This window comes from Emys orbicularis, chromosome 2 (assembly GCF_028017835.1).
Source record: "Emys orbicularis isolate rEmyOrb1 chromosome 2, rEmyOrb1.hap1, whole genome shotgun sequence".
Classification (NCBI taxonomy): domain Eukaryota; kingdom Metazoa; phylum Chordata; order Testudines; family Emydidae; genus Emys; species Emys orbicularis.
Window position 1 is genome coordinate 96,887,692 of NC_088684.1, and position 14,393 is coordinate 96,902,084.

The window sequence follows — 14,393 nt, forward strand, 5'->3', positions numbered from 1 at the left end:
TGTTCTGTAGATGACTGTAGCAAAGGAGTAATGGGGACAGACCATCCCTGTGCTGCTCTTGGAGTTGGGACTGCTATATGTCACTCCTTAAGCAAATGTCAATTTTCTTAAGAGATATAGGATGAAGTCTTGAGGTCTTTAGTTTTGTTTTATTCTTTTCTTATGCAGACAAATTCTGAGATTTTGCTTGAGCAAAAAACGTAATAAGGGCGTCACAGTTTGGGCAGAAAAGTAAAGTGGAATCTACAATCTGGCTTCTGATGTGCTCATGGTTCTAAAGATTTTCTAATTTATTGGACATATGTGTTTGTTATATTTAGAACTAATATTCACTTCTCCTTATCTGTTTTAGGTGTGAAATTAGATTAAGAATCGAAACATGAATCTAGACTCTGTCCATAAATTATCTGACAAGACACAGATTTTCAAGACCCAACAAAGACAATCTTATAAACTAGATGAAGGTAGCAAAGCAACAGGTAACCTCTGTAACTCAAGTTTACCATCTCAACGGCTCCATCCATACTCCTCTCACCATCCTTGTATGCATATTAGTAACAACAATGACTGGGAGATTTCTGAAGAGCTCCGACTTCGGGAGCTGGAAGAAGTTAAGGCTAGAGCTGCCCAAATGGAGAAGACCATGCGCTGGTGGTCAGACTGCACTGCCAACTGGCGGGAGAAATGGAGCAAAGTTAGAGCAGAAAGGAATAAAGCCCGGGAGGAAGGGAGACAATTGAGAATCAAACTGGAGACCACAATGAAGGAACTGAATGCACTGAAAAAGCTAAACCAAGACTTACTAATTGAAAAGGAAGAGTGGGATACTGAAGTCACTTGGAAAAAGAAACTCAATTTCTCAGATATGCCCTGTATGACAGAAAAGGAGTACCAGTTAGTGTGTCTGGAACAAAAACCTGATAAAGATGTGATCAAGAACAAAATCCTTGTGGTACAAGAAATGCATAAGGTAAAGGGAACTATACATTTGTATGTTCCGAAATCTGCATTTTTAGCAAGTCTACATAAGGTCCACTTTTCTATGCTTCATGGTAACACTGTACATGTATGCCTGTCTCCACTCCTAAAATTTCAGTACATAATGCTTTGTTTATATATAAACTAGAAGACCAATTTGCATTATCACTCGTACATAAACAGTTGCCATGGGAGCAGTTAATGAGATGATAATTTGGGCTCCCCTGTGACTTGTATATCTTTCCCCCCTTCAAAAAGCAATGTAGGTTTTCTTGTGTCCAGTCATTAAAGTCTTTACTGGTCTATGGACACAGGTAGAACTGAAAATGAGTGGAAGCTATTTACATAGTCCTGGTCTTCCAAAATTCTTCCTGCCCTTCACAGTTAATTCTAGTGAATAACTTTGAGTTCCTTGAGGGAGGGGGGGAACATCCCCTTCCTGCAGAATAGGAGTATTTTTAAAGAGCCAGGACTGTAGTTATGTTGTTTCTTGGTAATATAGGATCAGAAGGTGGCCATGGACTCTTAATGAGTGGAATAGTTTGGTGCAACTTTTCCAGCTCTACAGTTGCCTTTTTTAAAAGAAAGGAACTAGTTTTAGCAAATGGAACTGTACCCTCTTCCTTTGTCAGTATTCATTCCAGCACTGGATATATATTATATACCCATCATAAATAGCATCACCTATAACCTGTATTGACTATAGGCATGATTCAAAGCCCGCTCAACTCAAAGTTTACAATGACGTGAATAGACTATGAGTCAGGGCCTTCAGCATGTGCATCTTTTGTCAGAATTTCCACTGACACTGCTGTGAGGTGAGCTTCAGTATGTACTGTGACCCTGAATAGACATTGTACTGGCACTTGAGAATCAACCTGTAAAAAGATTCTGACCTATTATACATTTCATTGTGCGTTTCTTCTGTATGCACACTCAAAGAAGGGGCTTAGATATGGAGCCAAATTCTCTGCTGATGTAATTCCTTTTATTTCAATGGAGTTATTCCAGTAGAGAATTTTGGCCTCAAGTTTATTATGAACTCTAAGATTTTTGCAACAATTGGAAAATTATATTTGTACCTTATTCAGAAGGACTAGCCAGTGATTGGATTCTAATGTGTTGGGCAGAGTTTCCTGCTAGTTCACTAGGCTTAATGAAAATGTTGTGCTGTTTTATGATTTGTCCAGGTATTATTATTATCATCATCATCATCATCCAACTTTTTTATCAGGCTGTTCTTGACGAGTGGTCACATCATGTAACTAAGATATTTTTCATTTACTCTAGGAAGAAATGTGCTGAATTAAATACAAAACACTGTGTTCCTAATTATTTTTACACAAAGGATCCTCTTAAAACTATATTTGCAATATTGATTTTAAAATGAACTAATTTAATTAGACAAGGTGATTATTCAAGGTATACACATTGGTCTTTGAATCTATGCATTTAATCTCCATTGACATCCATAAAAAGTATAGTAATTCTCTTGACTTTACTATTACACATACACACTATGATCAGTGCATCTATCTTTGTTATAGAAGACAACTACAGTCTTTTTTTTTTTGTTATTCATAAAGACTGTCATCAACCATCGAGAGGTGCAGCTAACAGCTCCCAAAACACAACAGCACATAGCACCATGAGAAAAATCTGGTGCTCACAGTCAAGAAAGTTAATATCTTGTAAGAGCTTAAAGTTGACATCCCGAACTTTCTCCCAGTGACTCGAGAGATTTTCAAAAACATAAGAAGCTCGACCAGCGGCGTGAGGGTTTGTTTGAAGTAAAGAAAATTCAGTACTTCCACCAATAGAAAGGTTTTTCTCAGGATTACTATTCACATTCAGCATCCCAGCCTCTGTAATTTTGGTTTCCTTCTCAACCCTATGGATTGGTGTTTCATTTGAAGTGAGTGTGTCAAGTTCTTGTATCATCTGGTTAATTGCATTAATAGAAGAAGCTATCTTGCCAGAAGGCCTATTATTGTAATGGTCTGCAGTTATACCCACTTCACCAGTTATTTTACCATTCTTCTTCTGTGCATCTGTAAAGGTAAACAATTCTTGGAAAGCTGAACTTGTTAGCGGTGGCTTTTCACTCGTCACCAAAACATTTGTAGCTGTTCTTAGTGTTTCTGCAGACACCATTTCTTTATTGGTAACAGTACTGGGATTCACAGCACTCAGTATTTGTTATTTAGCCATCCTATTTAAAACTCAAAAACACTGAAATACAGCAGGGCTGCCCAGAGGGGGGGGGGCAAGTGGGGCAATTTGCCCCAGGCCCCGGGCCATGCAGGGGCCCCCAAGAGAATGACGGAGGCTCCCCTCCGCCTCCCCCATCCCCCGGCGCCTCAGCGCGCCGCGTCCTGGAGTGGCCCTGGACAGAGCTAAAGCCACATGGCTCCAGCGGGACCTGAGCTCCTCCCGCTCAGAGCTGCGTGGTAAGGGGGCGGGGCTGCGAGCTGCAGCCGAGCGGCGGGAGCTCAGGTCCCGCTGGAGCCATGTGGCTTTAGCTCTGTCCAGGGCCGCTCCTGGACACGGCGCGCTGAAGCTCCGGGAGAGTGGGGAGGCGGAGGTAAGCGGCATGGTAAGGGGGCCAGGGCTGGGGGGGTTGGATAAGGGGCAGGGAGTCCCAGGGACAGTCAGGGGACAGGGAGGGGGCAGAGGTTCGGGGGGGGGGCGGTCAGGGGACGGGGAACGGGGGATTGGATCGTGGGCGTTCCGGGGGTCTGTCAGGACTCAGCGGGGGGGGGGGGTGGATAGGGGTCGGGGCAGTCAGGGGACAGGGAGCAGGGGGGATTCGTGGGCAATATCCTACACACTTTTTTATATATTTAACACTATTATAAATGCTGGAGGCAAAGCAGGGTTTGAGGTGGAGGCTGACAGCTCACGACCCCCAATAATAACCTCGTGACCCCCTGAGGGGTCCCGACCCCCAGTTTGAGACCCCCGGGTTAATTTAATTTTAGCAATTTAATTTAATTTAATTCACATTCATGTGCTATTTTGAGCATTTCAGTTATCACAACATAGGCTCATACCAGATTCTGGAACAAGCTCAAATGCTCAGTTTGTGGAGTATGTACATAAACTATACTAAAGACAAACCCACAGTAACCGTCTCCAGTTTGTGAGGGACCTCATGGAGCCAGTCTCTAGGAAACAGATAAATTCATGGAGGTTAAGTCCATTAATGGCTATTAGCCAGGATAGGTAAGGAATGGTGTCCCTAGCCTCTGTTTGTCAGAGGGTGGAGATGGATGGCAGGAGACATGACTTGATCATTACCTGTTAGGTTCACTCCTTCTGGGGCACTTGGCATTGGCCACTGTCAGTAAACAGGATACTGGGCTGGATGGACCTTTGGTCTGACCATTCTTATGTTCTTATGTTCTAACCTAAATGAACCCAAAGTTATGGAGACAGATATGAGTCAAGGAAGCCAGCAGAGTATCAGAAACCTGGAAACATCTCTGACTGGATGGGCTCAGGCGTTTGGTCACAAGCTGAGGTGGTTCAAAAGTTTTGGATTTTTTTTAAGCAGAATTTTTTTATTGTTTCTTTAAACAATCAAACACAGCAAGCCGCAAATATTTGGCCACACACTTCTGAAACCCCAAACCATGTTCAGGTTTTGGCAGACTAATTTCAACTTTTCAATTAAAAAAATTCACAACAAATTTTGAAGGAAAGCAGACCTTGTCCGTGATTTTTTTCTGCTTTTTAAAAACCCCTAGTTTTCGATCCAAAAAAAGTTTTGATGGAAAATATTTGTCCAACCCTTTTAATGAGCTTTAGTGCCTTTTAGCACTAGCTGATGCTGAGAACCAGTGATAACTTCTTTTCAAATCACCTTTACAAGGTTTCTCAAAACTGGGTTTGTGCTGAGATGCGGAGGTTTTTAAATATTTATTTTTCCCACAGCCGCCCCGGGGGTAGGGGGCAGGGGGCAAGTGGGGCAATTTGCCCCAGGCCCCGCAGGGGCCCCCACGAGAATATAGTATTCTATAGTATTGCAACTTTTTTTTGGAAGAGGCTCCTGAAATTGCTTTGCCCCAGGTCCCCTGAATCCTCTGGGCGGCCCTGTAATACAGAATTCAAATCAATGAAAACCCAAACAGTATTTTCTGTTTATAGTCCAGTGGTGAAACTCTGGTCCTAGAGATTTTCCATTGACTTCAACAGGGCCAGAACTTCACCCTCAGTCGCAAATTCTACACAGATGTATGTTATTAACTGTTTGTCAGAGTGACTAAAATGTCTAATCTACAGGGCCTAAAGGAGGGAATGACACAAATATATTTTAACAGTATATCTCCTTCACTGATGAAGGATAATGTGCCAGCTGCTTTATAGTTTCAGTGTGTTAAAATTGCCTGGGAATATCCATTTACCTAATTTACAGTATCTTTTATAATATAATTTTCATGCATCGTGTTAAAAAGTTTTGATAATGTCAGATGAACAGAGTTGTCAGGAACAGTACAGAGGTTTATTGAGAGAAACTGAATTAGTTTATAACTAATTGGAGGAAACACAATTTATTGTATTTCTGAAGTTAGCTGGATTTCTCTTGGGAGAACTTCAATTTACTTAATTATGGATTAAATTTGGTTCCCACAATTCTTCATGCAAAATCATTTGCCTTCGCAAAACAGAAATCTATTTAGGCATAAACTCTTTTCCCTTCCCCTACACCATTTCTGTCCCCCCAGAAAAAAACCCAGTGGACATCAATGGGATTTGGATTAGACTCTTCAGGGTCAGATGTGGGACCTTTTGAAAATGCTAATTGAGAAGAATATTTCAATGCCTGAGAGAAACAGATCCTTGGCTTCTCACCACGCTGGTTGGACACACCTTTTTTGGGGGTGTAGAGTGCCACCAGCCACACTAGCTGATCATCATGGTGGTCAGGGGCATTATTGACCACATTCTATGTGCAAGATGTGTGATTCTTCCTTCGTTGCGGCTGTACATGTTTGAACAGCATGACAGTCCTTGTAGACTTCATTATGAGATGACTGTTCCTAACATATGTTTGTATTTTTTGGCTTAGGATGTTTTGTTCTTATGTTTTTTTCTCAGGATGTGGAGACAACTGAAAACACATTAAGAAAGAACCAAGGTACAAGATTCAATCTGAGGCTTCCTGACTCCTTTGCCCCTGGCATTGGTCTGGAAAAGCCTAGACAAAGGCTCGACAACATAGTCCATCCTCCGGAGAATGAATTAATACATGTTTCTGCTTTGCATTTGCAATTGGATGAGTCACAGAATATCTTACAGAAGGAAAGAGAGTAAGTGCAAAATTGATTCTCCCTAGAGCAAGTTACTTAAATAAATAAAACCAGTGTTCTAAAATGGTCACATGACCATTAATTTCTGGTAAGAGGCATATATTTAAATATTTTAGGAGGAACAAACTTAGTATAAGGATGTTTGTTTCATGTTGACAACATATTTCTGCGTTTTGTGAAGATTCCCTCAATATGTCGTAAGTATGATGTCATATACTTGAGACTCTATATGGCTATCTGTAAAAATGTGAAGTTGGAATTGGCCAAGGATGCTTGCTTGCTATTTGATATCAGTATTACTGTACCTGGTCTTTGGTATGTTGTTACCAGAATGTATTCTCCATAGCATTACACTTGGAAGCTTCAGCTAGTGCCAGGGCTGGCTCCAGGCACCAGCCAACCAAGCTCGTGCTTGGGGCAGCACCTGGTAAGGGGCGGCCAATCTTGAGGTGGCGTGGGGGCACCTCGGCGCGGTGCTCGGCGGGAGTTCAGCAGCTCGGCGGGGGTGTTCGGTGGCGTGGCGCTCCATGGAGAGGGGTTCGGCAGCGCTCCGCGCGGGGGGTGTTCAACAGCGTGGCGCTCCGTGGGGGTTTCGGCGGCGCTCCGCATGGGGGGCTTCGGCAGTGCGGTGCTCCACGGGGGGGGGGGTGTTCGGCGGCGCGGCGCTCGGCGGCAGTTCAGCAGCTCGGCGGGGGTGTTTGGCGGTGCTCAGCGGGGGTTCAGCAGCTCGGCGGGGGTTCAGGAGCTCGGCGGGGGTGTTCGGCGGTGCTCAGCAGGGGTTCAGCAGCTCGGTGGGGGGTGTTCGGCAGCGCGGCGGCGCGGTGCTCGGCGGGGGGGGGGTTGGCGGCGCAGCACTCGGTGGGGGGGGTTCAGCAGGGTGGGGTGGCGCTTGGGGGGGGCGTTACAGCGGGGCGGCACTTTTTTTTGCTGCTTGGGGCGGCAAAAAAGTTAGAGCCGGCCCTGGCTAGTGCAGAATGACTCCCTGTGTGCTCAATGGTGAGAGGCTTTGGGTTGAAAGGTGCTACACAGATACAAAGTATTAATAGTATTATCTATACACCTCAAAATAAGCTCCATCTAGGAACTGGATAATTTAAGACTAAAAAAAGAATATAGAGCCTTCCTTTCAAGACATTACTCAGAATAGGCAATAAAATGCATACGAAATTCAATGTTGATAAATGCGAAGCAATGCATATTGTAAAACGTAAGCCCAACTACACATACAAAATGTTCGGTTCTAAATTAGCTGTTACCACTCAAGAAAGAGATCTTGGAGTCATTGTGGATAGTTCCTCTGAAAACATCCACTCAATGTGCAGCGACAGTCAAAAAAGCTAACAGAATTTTGGGAATCATTAGGTAAGGATAGATAATAAGACAGAAAATATCATATTGCCTCTATGTAAATCCATGATACGCCCACATTTTGAATACTGCGTGCAGATGTGGTTACTCCATCTCAAAAAAGCTACTGTGACAGACCCAGACCAGTGGGGTACAGGAGTCTGGTAGAGGGCAAATATACAGGTCAGTGGATGAGTAGTTTTCTGTTCCCTGAGTGACCAGAGCAGGGGCTGCACTAGAGTAATCAGGAACCTGCTAGAACCAGTTAAGGCAGGCTAATTAGGACACCTGGAGCCAATTAAGAAGAAGCTGCTAGAATCAATTAAGGCAGGCTAATCAGGGCACCTGGGTTTTAAAAGGAGCTCACTTCAGTTTGTGGTGCGAGTGTGAGGAGCTGGGAGCAAGAGGCGCAAGGATCTGAGAGTGAGAGGGTGTGCTGCTGGAGGACTGAGGAGCACAAGCGTTATCAGACACCAGGAGGAAGGTCCTGTGGTGAGAATAAGGAAGGTGTTTGGAGGAGGCCATGGGGAAGTAGCCCAGGGAGTTGTAGCTGTCATGCAGCTGTTACAGGAGGCACTATAGACAGCTGCAGTCTACAGGGCCCTGGGCTGGAACGGGGAATAGAGGGCGGGCCTGGGTTCCCCCCAAACCTCCCAATTGACCTGGACTGTGGATTCTTCCAGAGGGGAAGGTCTCTGGGCTGTTCCCCAACCCACTTGATGAATCTCTGAGGCAAGAAAATCCGCCAATAAGCGCAGGACCCACCAAGATAGAGGAGGAACTTTGTCACATTACATTGGAATTGAAAAAGTTCAGAAAAGGGCAACAAATGAGTAGCTTCCCTATGAGGAGAGATTAATAAGACAGGGACTTTTCACCTTGGAAAAGAGACGATTAAGGGGCGATATGATAGAGGTCTATAAAATCATGACTGGTGTGGAGAAAGTAAATAAGGAAGTGTTATTTACTCCTTCTCAAAACACAAGAACCTAGGGGTCACCAAATGAAATTAATAGGCAGCAGGTTTAAAACAAACAAAAGGATGTATTTATTCACACAACACACAGTCAACCTGTGGAACTCTTTGCCAGAGAATGTTTTGAAGTCCAAGACTATAACAGGATTCAAAAAAGAGATATATAAGTTCCTGGAGGATAGGGCCATCAATGGCTATTAGCCAGGCTGGGCAGGGATGCAAAACCATGCTCTGAAGTGTCCCTAGCCTCTGTTTGCCAGAAGCTGGGAATGGGCGACAGGGGATGGATCACTTGATAATTCCCTGTTCTGCTCATTCCCTCTGAAGCACCTAGCATTGGCCACTGTCAGAAGACTGGATACTGGGCTAGATGAACCATTGGTCCGACCCAGTATGACCATTCTTATGTTCGGTTAAGATAAGTAGTGAATGTCTGGTATCTGTTTGGTGCTCTGAAGGAAGAGACTTGGTGATCTCATTCTAGCTGGTAAGAGACTGGTGTCTGCATCAGAGCCATTAGTGGGAATAAGGGATTAGCTGATCGTCCCTATGGGATGCCAGTCTAGGAAAAGTATTGAGGAACATTGATTGGGTATTGCAAGAAAACTTGCAGTGTGTGCTGTGCCCATGAAGTCAGAAGACTTCAGTCACCAGAACTGTTGTTCCAATAAGAACTTAAGTTAACTGAAAAAGGAAAAAAGAAGAAAATTTCCCCTCCTCAACAACAGCAGAAGTAGATTAAACAATTTCAGTACAAAGAATTAGCAACACTCGGCTACGATGGAGCAATGTTTTCCATTATTACTTTTTTTTTTTTTTTTTTTTGGCAACTATCTTGTGGATATTGTGAGTCTGTGGATGTGTTTGTTTTTGGATCAGTTTTGGCATGCAATCAGTGCAAGACTATCACACAGCTATTTCCCCCCCCATAATAACAGAATGTTTCTCAAGGTTATAGTGACTATAAATCTGTCTGCTCTCTTAAACTCACCACAGCTCTGTAAGTGGGTGGCTGATGTTAGCAGTCACAAGAAAATAGTATGTCTTTCAAATGCCTAACAAAACCATTGTGTGCTAATAGTTTTAAGACTCTAATAGTTTTAAAGTAAGTGCAACCTGTTGAAAATATTAAAGTTCTTGCAAGTTTAATTGTGTCCCCAACTGGGCATGCAGTTAACAATCTTAATTGCATCGCCTGCCCTGCGATCTCTAGCAGTTTCTTAGATCCAACACTATGGTGTGCTGAATGCCTCTTGTATGTGATAGGTACCTCAACTCCCATTGATTCCATTGGGAGTTGAAGGTATTCAGAACCTAGCATGAGGCACTTAGTACTCCTCTAGCAGAGATAGAAAAATAAACTGGGAATCAGGAGACCCAGTTTCTATTCTTGGCTCTGCCATTTGATGTGCAGTTTAACTTTGGGTAAGTCACTTCACTTTTCTATGCCTGTATTTTCCCCTCACACTCTTTATCTGCCTTATTTATCTAGATTGCAAACTCTTCAGGGCAAGGACTGCCTCCTATGTGTTTTTGTACAGTTTCTAGGCCAATGGAACAACAGGCTCAATGGGAGCCTCTGAGTACAGGTCCTACTGTAACACAAATAATACATTAGTACTTCGTATCCTCATAATGCCATTCGTAAGCACAGTATACAGGAAAACTCCACTTTCCAATGATATTATCTACATAGCCGTTCAATATGTACATTTGATACAACTACCCAAATAGAGCATTTTACACTCATTAGAAGTTCCTTCTTTAATTTACAGTTTCATCCTTTTGCTGTCCAGTGTTAAATGTCCTTTCTGTTTTGTTAATTCACTTTCACTTCTCCTGTACGGTCAGGATCACACTTCCCATTATACATTGTAAAGGTGTGAATTCATCTCTTTAGCTGTCCTGTGCTTCACTGTCTGCTGTTTTTCATGGTTACTGATCAGCCTGGTATCATTATTTTAGCCTTGACTATGCTAATGATGGCTTCAATTTTCTCATCCTGTTCAACTGTAATTTATTATTGCTGGTCATGATGGCTTATGAGAGTAATATTACTTTCTTCAGACATCAACTATTCTCTGAATTAAAAAAAAATTAAAAAATCAAATTGTGTTTTCTAAATGATATGCAAACTACTGCTTCCTGGCAGAAAACTCGACCTCATTATTGAGAAAAGGGGTGAGACAATGTTATTTATTGATTGTATTACCATAGCATTTAGAAGCCTTAGTCATGGACCAGGACCCCATTGGGCTAGGCACAGACACAGAATAAAAAGATGCTCCTTACGCAAAGAGCCTACTATCTCAGGATAAGACAAGAGACAACAGATGGATATAGATAGATAAGGAAGTACAAGGAAACAATGAGGCAGTATTGGTAAGCATGATAGGCAGTGGTATCAGCGCAGCAGTGCACTAACTGTTGTCAAGTTTTTGAAGGCATTGTGGCAAAAAAGTTTTCTTAACCCCAACTTTATTTAACACCACTGCCAGTCTATAGTAATGGGTGTCTGTGCCATCTGGCACTTGATCACCATATAGCAGGAAGAAAAGCACTTAGAGTTTATAAGATCTGTTTAGGTTTAGTACTTTGGTCAACTAAGCTCATTACAAATCCATCTTTCAGCATGGGTTTATAACAAAATGTTTATAAATTGTGGCTCTAGTCAAAACAATCTTATCACATGAATGTTGCCGTTTGTCAAATGCTTGGTAGATTGTCAAAGGCATTCCTATGGCATAGAATTGTTATTCCTAGCAGATGTCTCTGAGGTTTCTTTTCTTTTAAACTATTCCACTTGTCTGGTTTTCTAGTCCTTCTTTGTCCCTTGTGCTTTACAAAGCACCTCCTATTACACCTCTACTACGATATAACATGACCCGATATAACACAAATTTGGATATAACGCAGTAAAGCAGCCCTCCGGGGGGCGGGGCTGCGCACTCTGGCGGATCAAAGCAAGTTTGATATTACGCTGTTTCACCTATAACACGGTAAGATTTTTTGGCTCCCGAGGACAGTGTTATATCGGGGTAGAGGTGTATAATAAACACTTTCAAAAACTAATAAGACTAAAATAACGTCAACACTTTATCTTAAATGTTTGGACATCTTCATCCTCCTGTTTTAAAAGTCTCCTGCTACCAGACTAAGATGTAGTTTATAATCTAATGGAATACATCTAGGCTTTATGATGCTGACCTGATTTCATAATACTGTTGTGATTATGATCCAAGTGACTTTATGTGTAATACCCTTTGTCTAATTGCCATTTTCTAACAATGAGTAATGACCCACCTCAAAGGTCCCAGAGCCCAGGCTGCAGCCAGAGCCTAAATGTCTACACAGCAATTAAACACCCTTTAGCCTGAGTCCTGTGAAACCAAGTCAGCTGGCTCAGGCCAGCCGTGGGTGTATAATTGCAGTGTAGACAAATCCTGTGTGGTGCTCTCTGCTGTTCTAAATCATATTTCTTTAGATCTCTGGATAATGGTAGAAAATAATGCTTTAATTGTTTTGAATAAAGGGTAAAGGTAGCAATGAGAGTTCATTATTTAAATACTACAGTACCTCTCTCTAAGGAATCAGATTGTTCTTCATGCATTATGTAGTCTTAATATTTTTGTAGATATTGTCTTGGTTGTAGGAGTAAGTAGAGCTTCATAACCAAGTATCTTGTTGGAGGCAAATAAATATTAAAAGATGTCATCTTAATGAAGATGTAGTAGAACTTCTGAGATCAATACATCCCCATTTCCAAAATATTTCTAGCAGCTTCCTTCAGGAGCAAATAATATTTGAAATGGCTAGAGAATACAAACAAAATTTGAAAGCATTTCATTTGGGTTATTAATGTCTAAATTAGAACATTTATGGTTTCCATTCTTATGGAACTGTGCATATGTTATGTATATGTCCCCTTCCAATACCCCTCTGACTGTACTTAGACAGAGTGAATAGGGTCTTTGAAAATTTCATCACAAACTATCCAATGTAAAGGTCAGAAAGAAACAAATCTAACAAAAAATCCTAGTGTTCAAATTTCAATCCTGAGAGCTCTATTCAAATATAATTATAATTATTTTATGGCTTCCAGAGTACACTGAGTAAGGGAACCAGAGAAAAAGTATTCTGCACTCATCTGATTGAAATACCACAAACCATCATGCTTGCAAAAGCCCATTATCATACTTCTGTCAGCCTAGACCCTGACATTGGGGACAGTAGAAACAGATCACAACTTTCTGCAGTCCATGAGAGCTGTAGGAGGCTGGCAAAGTCTGAAAGAAGAGAACTTCTGGCTGGGAGAGAAGCATGACCAGAGTAGCTGGGAATGTACTGATTCATACCTCCATTAGAGTTTTCTATTGGTGGAGTACTTAGGGAACAGACAGTGAAATTTTAATGCTGCTTGCCTACCAGCCCTAGTGGAAATGGGACATGCCCTTCCTGGAAGTAAAAGTTCAAGGATTTTCATTTTGACAGAAGACTAGAAAAGGAGTGCTCACGCCATCTAGAAATGGTGGTATATCAACCTTTTTTTTAGCATTGAGGACTTTTTTCCAGGTGTTGAAAATGAACTGTACTGACTTCAGTGGAGCTAGGCTGATTTACACCAGTTGAGGACCTAGCGCTAGGAAACACAGAATAAAGAGGGAACTGAGATAGAACTATTCCAAGAAAAAGTATAATTAGCTATAAACAATGTACAATAAATGCCCAGGGAAGATGAATGCTGTAAAAGGTAAAACAAAGCTCAAATAAAGTAGATCCCTGTATGGAGTGGGAAAGCAGCCTAGAGCAGGAAAAAGTGAAAACTTGGGAATGCACGATTAAGATAATCTAATGAAAGATAAAATTGGCCTTTGCCCTTGCTTTACACTGTATTCTGTTGTTCAGATATTGCACCTATTCGTTACCTTTTCTCTGATGGTCTTTGCCATCACATGGTATATTGGGTCAACTGATTCTGGTCGAAGTCAATTTCCAAGTCTCCTTTGGTTTAGCATTGCATTTCATGCATATTTCACATTGTTAGATTGTTTTGGTTCCTTCTCCTCACTTTGGTGAATCTCTTTGGCTAATCCTTTGAACATCATAAAAGTAATAGAAACATGTAATTTACAAAACAAAAACAAAACAAAGCGCTGTGTTTAAATCCAGCAAAGCAAGACAGTTTAGAAACAATACAAAAGCTATTCAGAATCAGCTTTGTTATCTTAAAGATTTTTTTTAATGATGATTGTTAAAACATTTTTATAGAATGCATTTTTTCCTGGAAAAAGAAGTAGAGAAGCTGGACTCTGATCGCTCTCAGTGGAAATGGAAATATGAAGAAATGCGACAGTCCCAGCTGGAGAGCCTGAAACAGGTACGTTGGCAAAAAAACAAACAAAATACTACTACTGGGGAACAGAGAGCAATACAGGCTTTTTTCCCCCTGACTAACTAAAAACAAAACAGAAAAATGAGTCTGTGAAACTGATAAACAAGTAATTCTGGACTGTAGCAGATGCCTGCCCTAGAGGAAACAATATTTTCTGTATTTGACAGAAAATGTGAGTCACCATTCTCACCCTCATTCAGAGCCCATGTGCAGAGACTGACCAAACTACTGAGCCAAATTACATCATACAAGCATATTATATAGTAGTTTCATTTGGACTAATTGTTTCAAACCATCCATGTTTTATGACCTAAATGGAAACTGCTTTTTTTTAAAAGTTGCTGAGTCCTGATAACTCTCATAAAATTCATTGAAATTTGTGGGTATT

At 41.7% G+C, this 14,393-nt stretch overlaps 1 protein-coding gene across 1 annotated transcript in view; it reads left to right on the forward strand.

Annotated features, from left to right (window-relative positions):
- The first annotated feature begins 379 nt into the window (after positions 1-379).
- Positions 380-14,393, forward strand: part of CCDC102B (coiled-coil domain containing 102B) — a 328,414-nt gene continuing 314,400 nt past the window's right edge. Inside the window, exons 1-3 of the mRNA XM_065399851.1 lie at positions 380-970; positions 6,079-6,290; positions 13,882-13,990. Of these exons, the coding sequence (XP_065255923.1) occupies positions 380-970; positions 6,079-6,290; positions 13,882-13,990 (912 nt within the window). The remainder of the gene's footprint in view (positions 971-6,078; positions 6,291-13,881; positions 13,991-14,393) is intronic.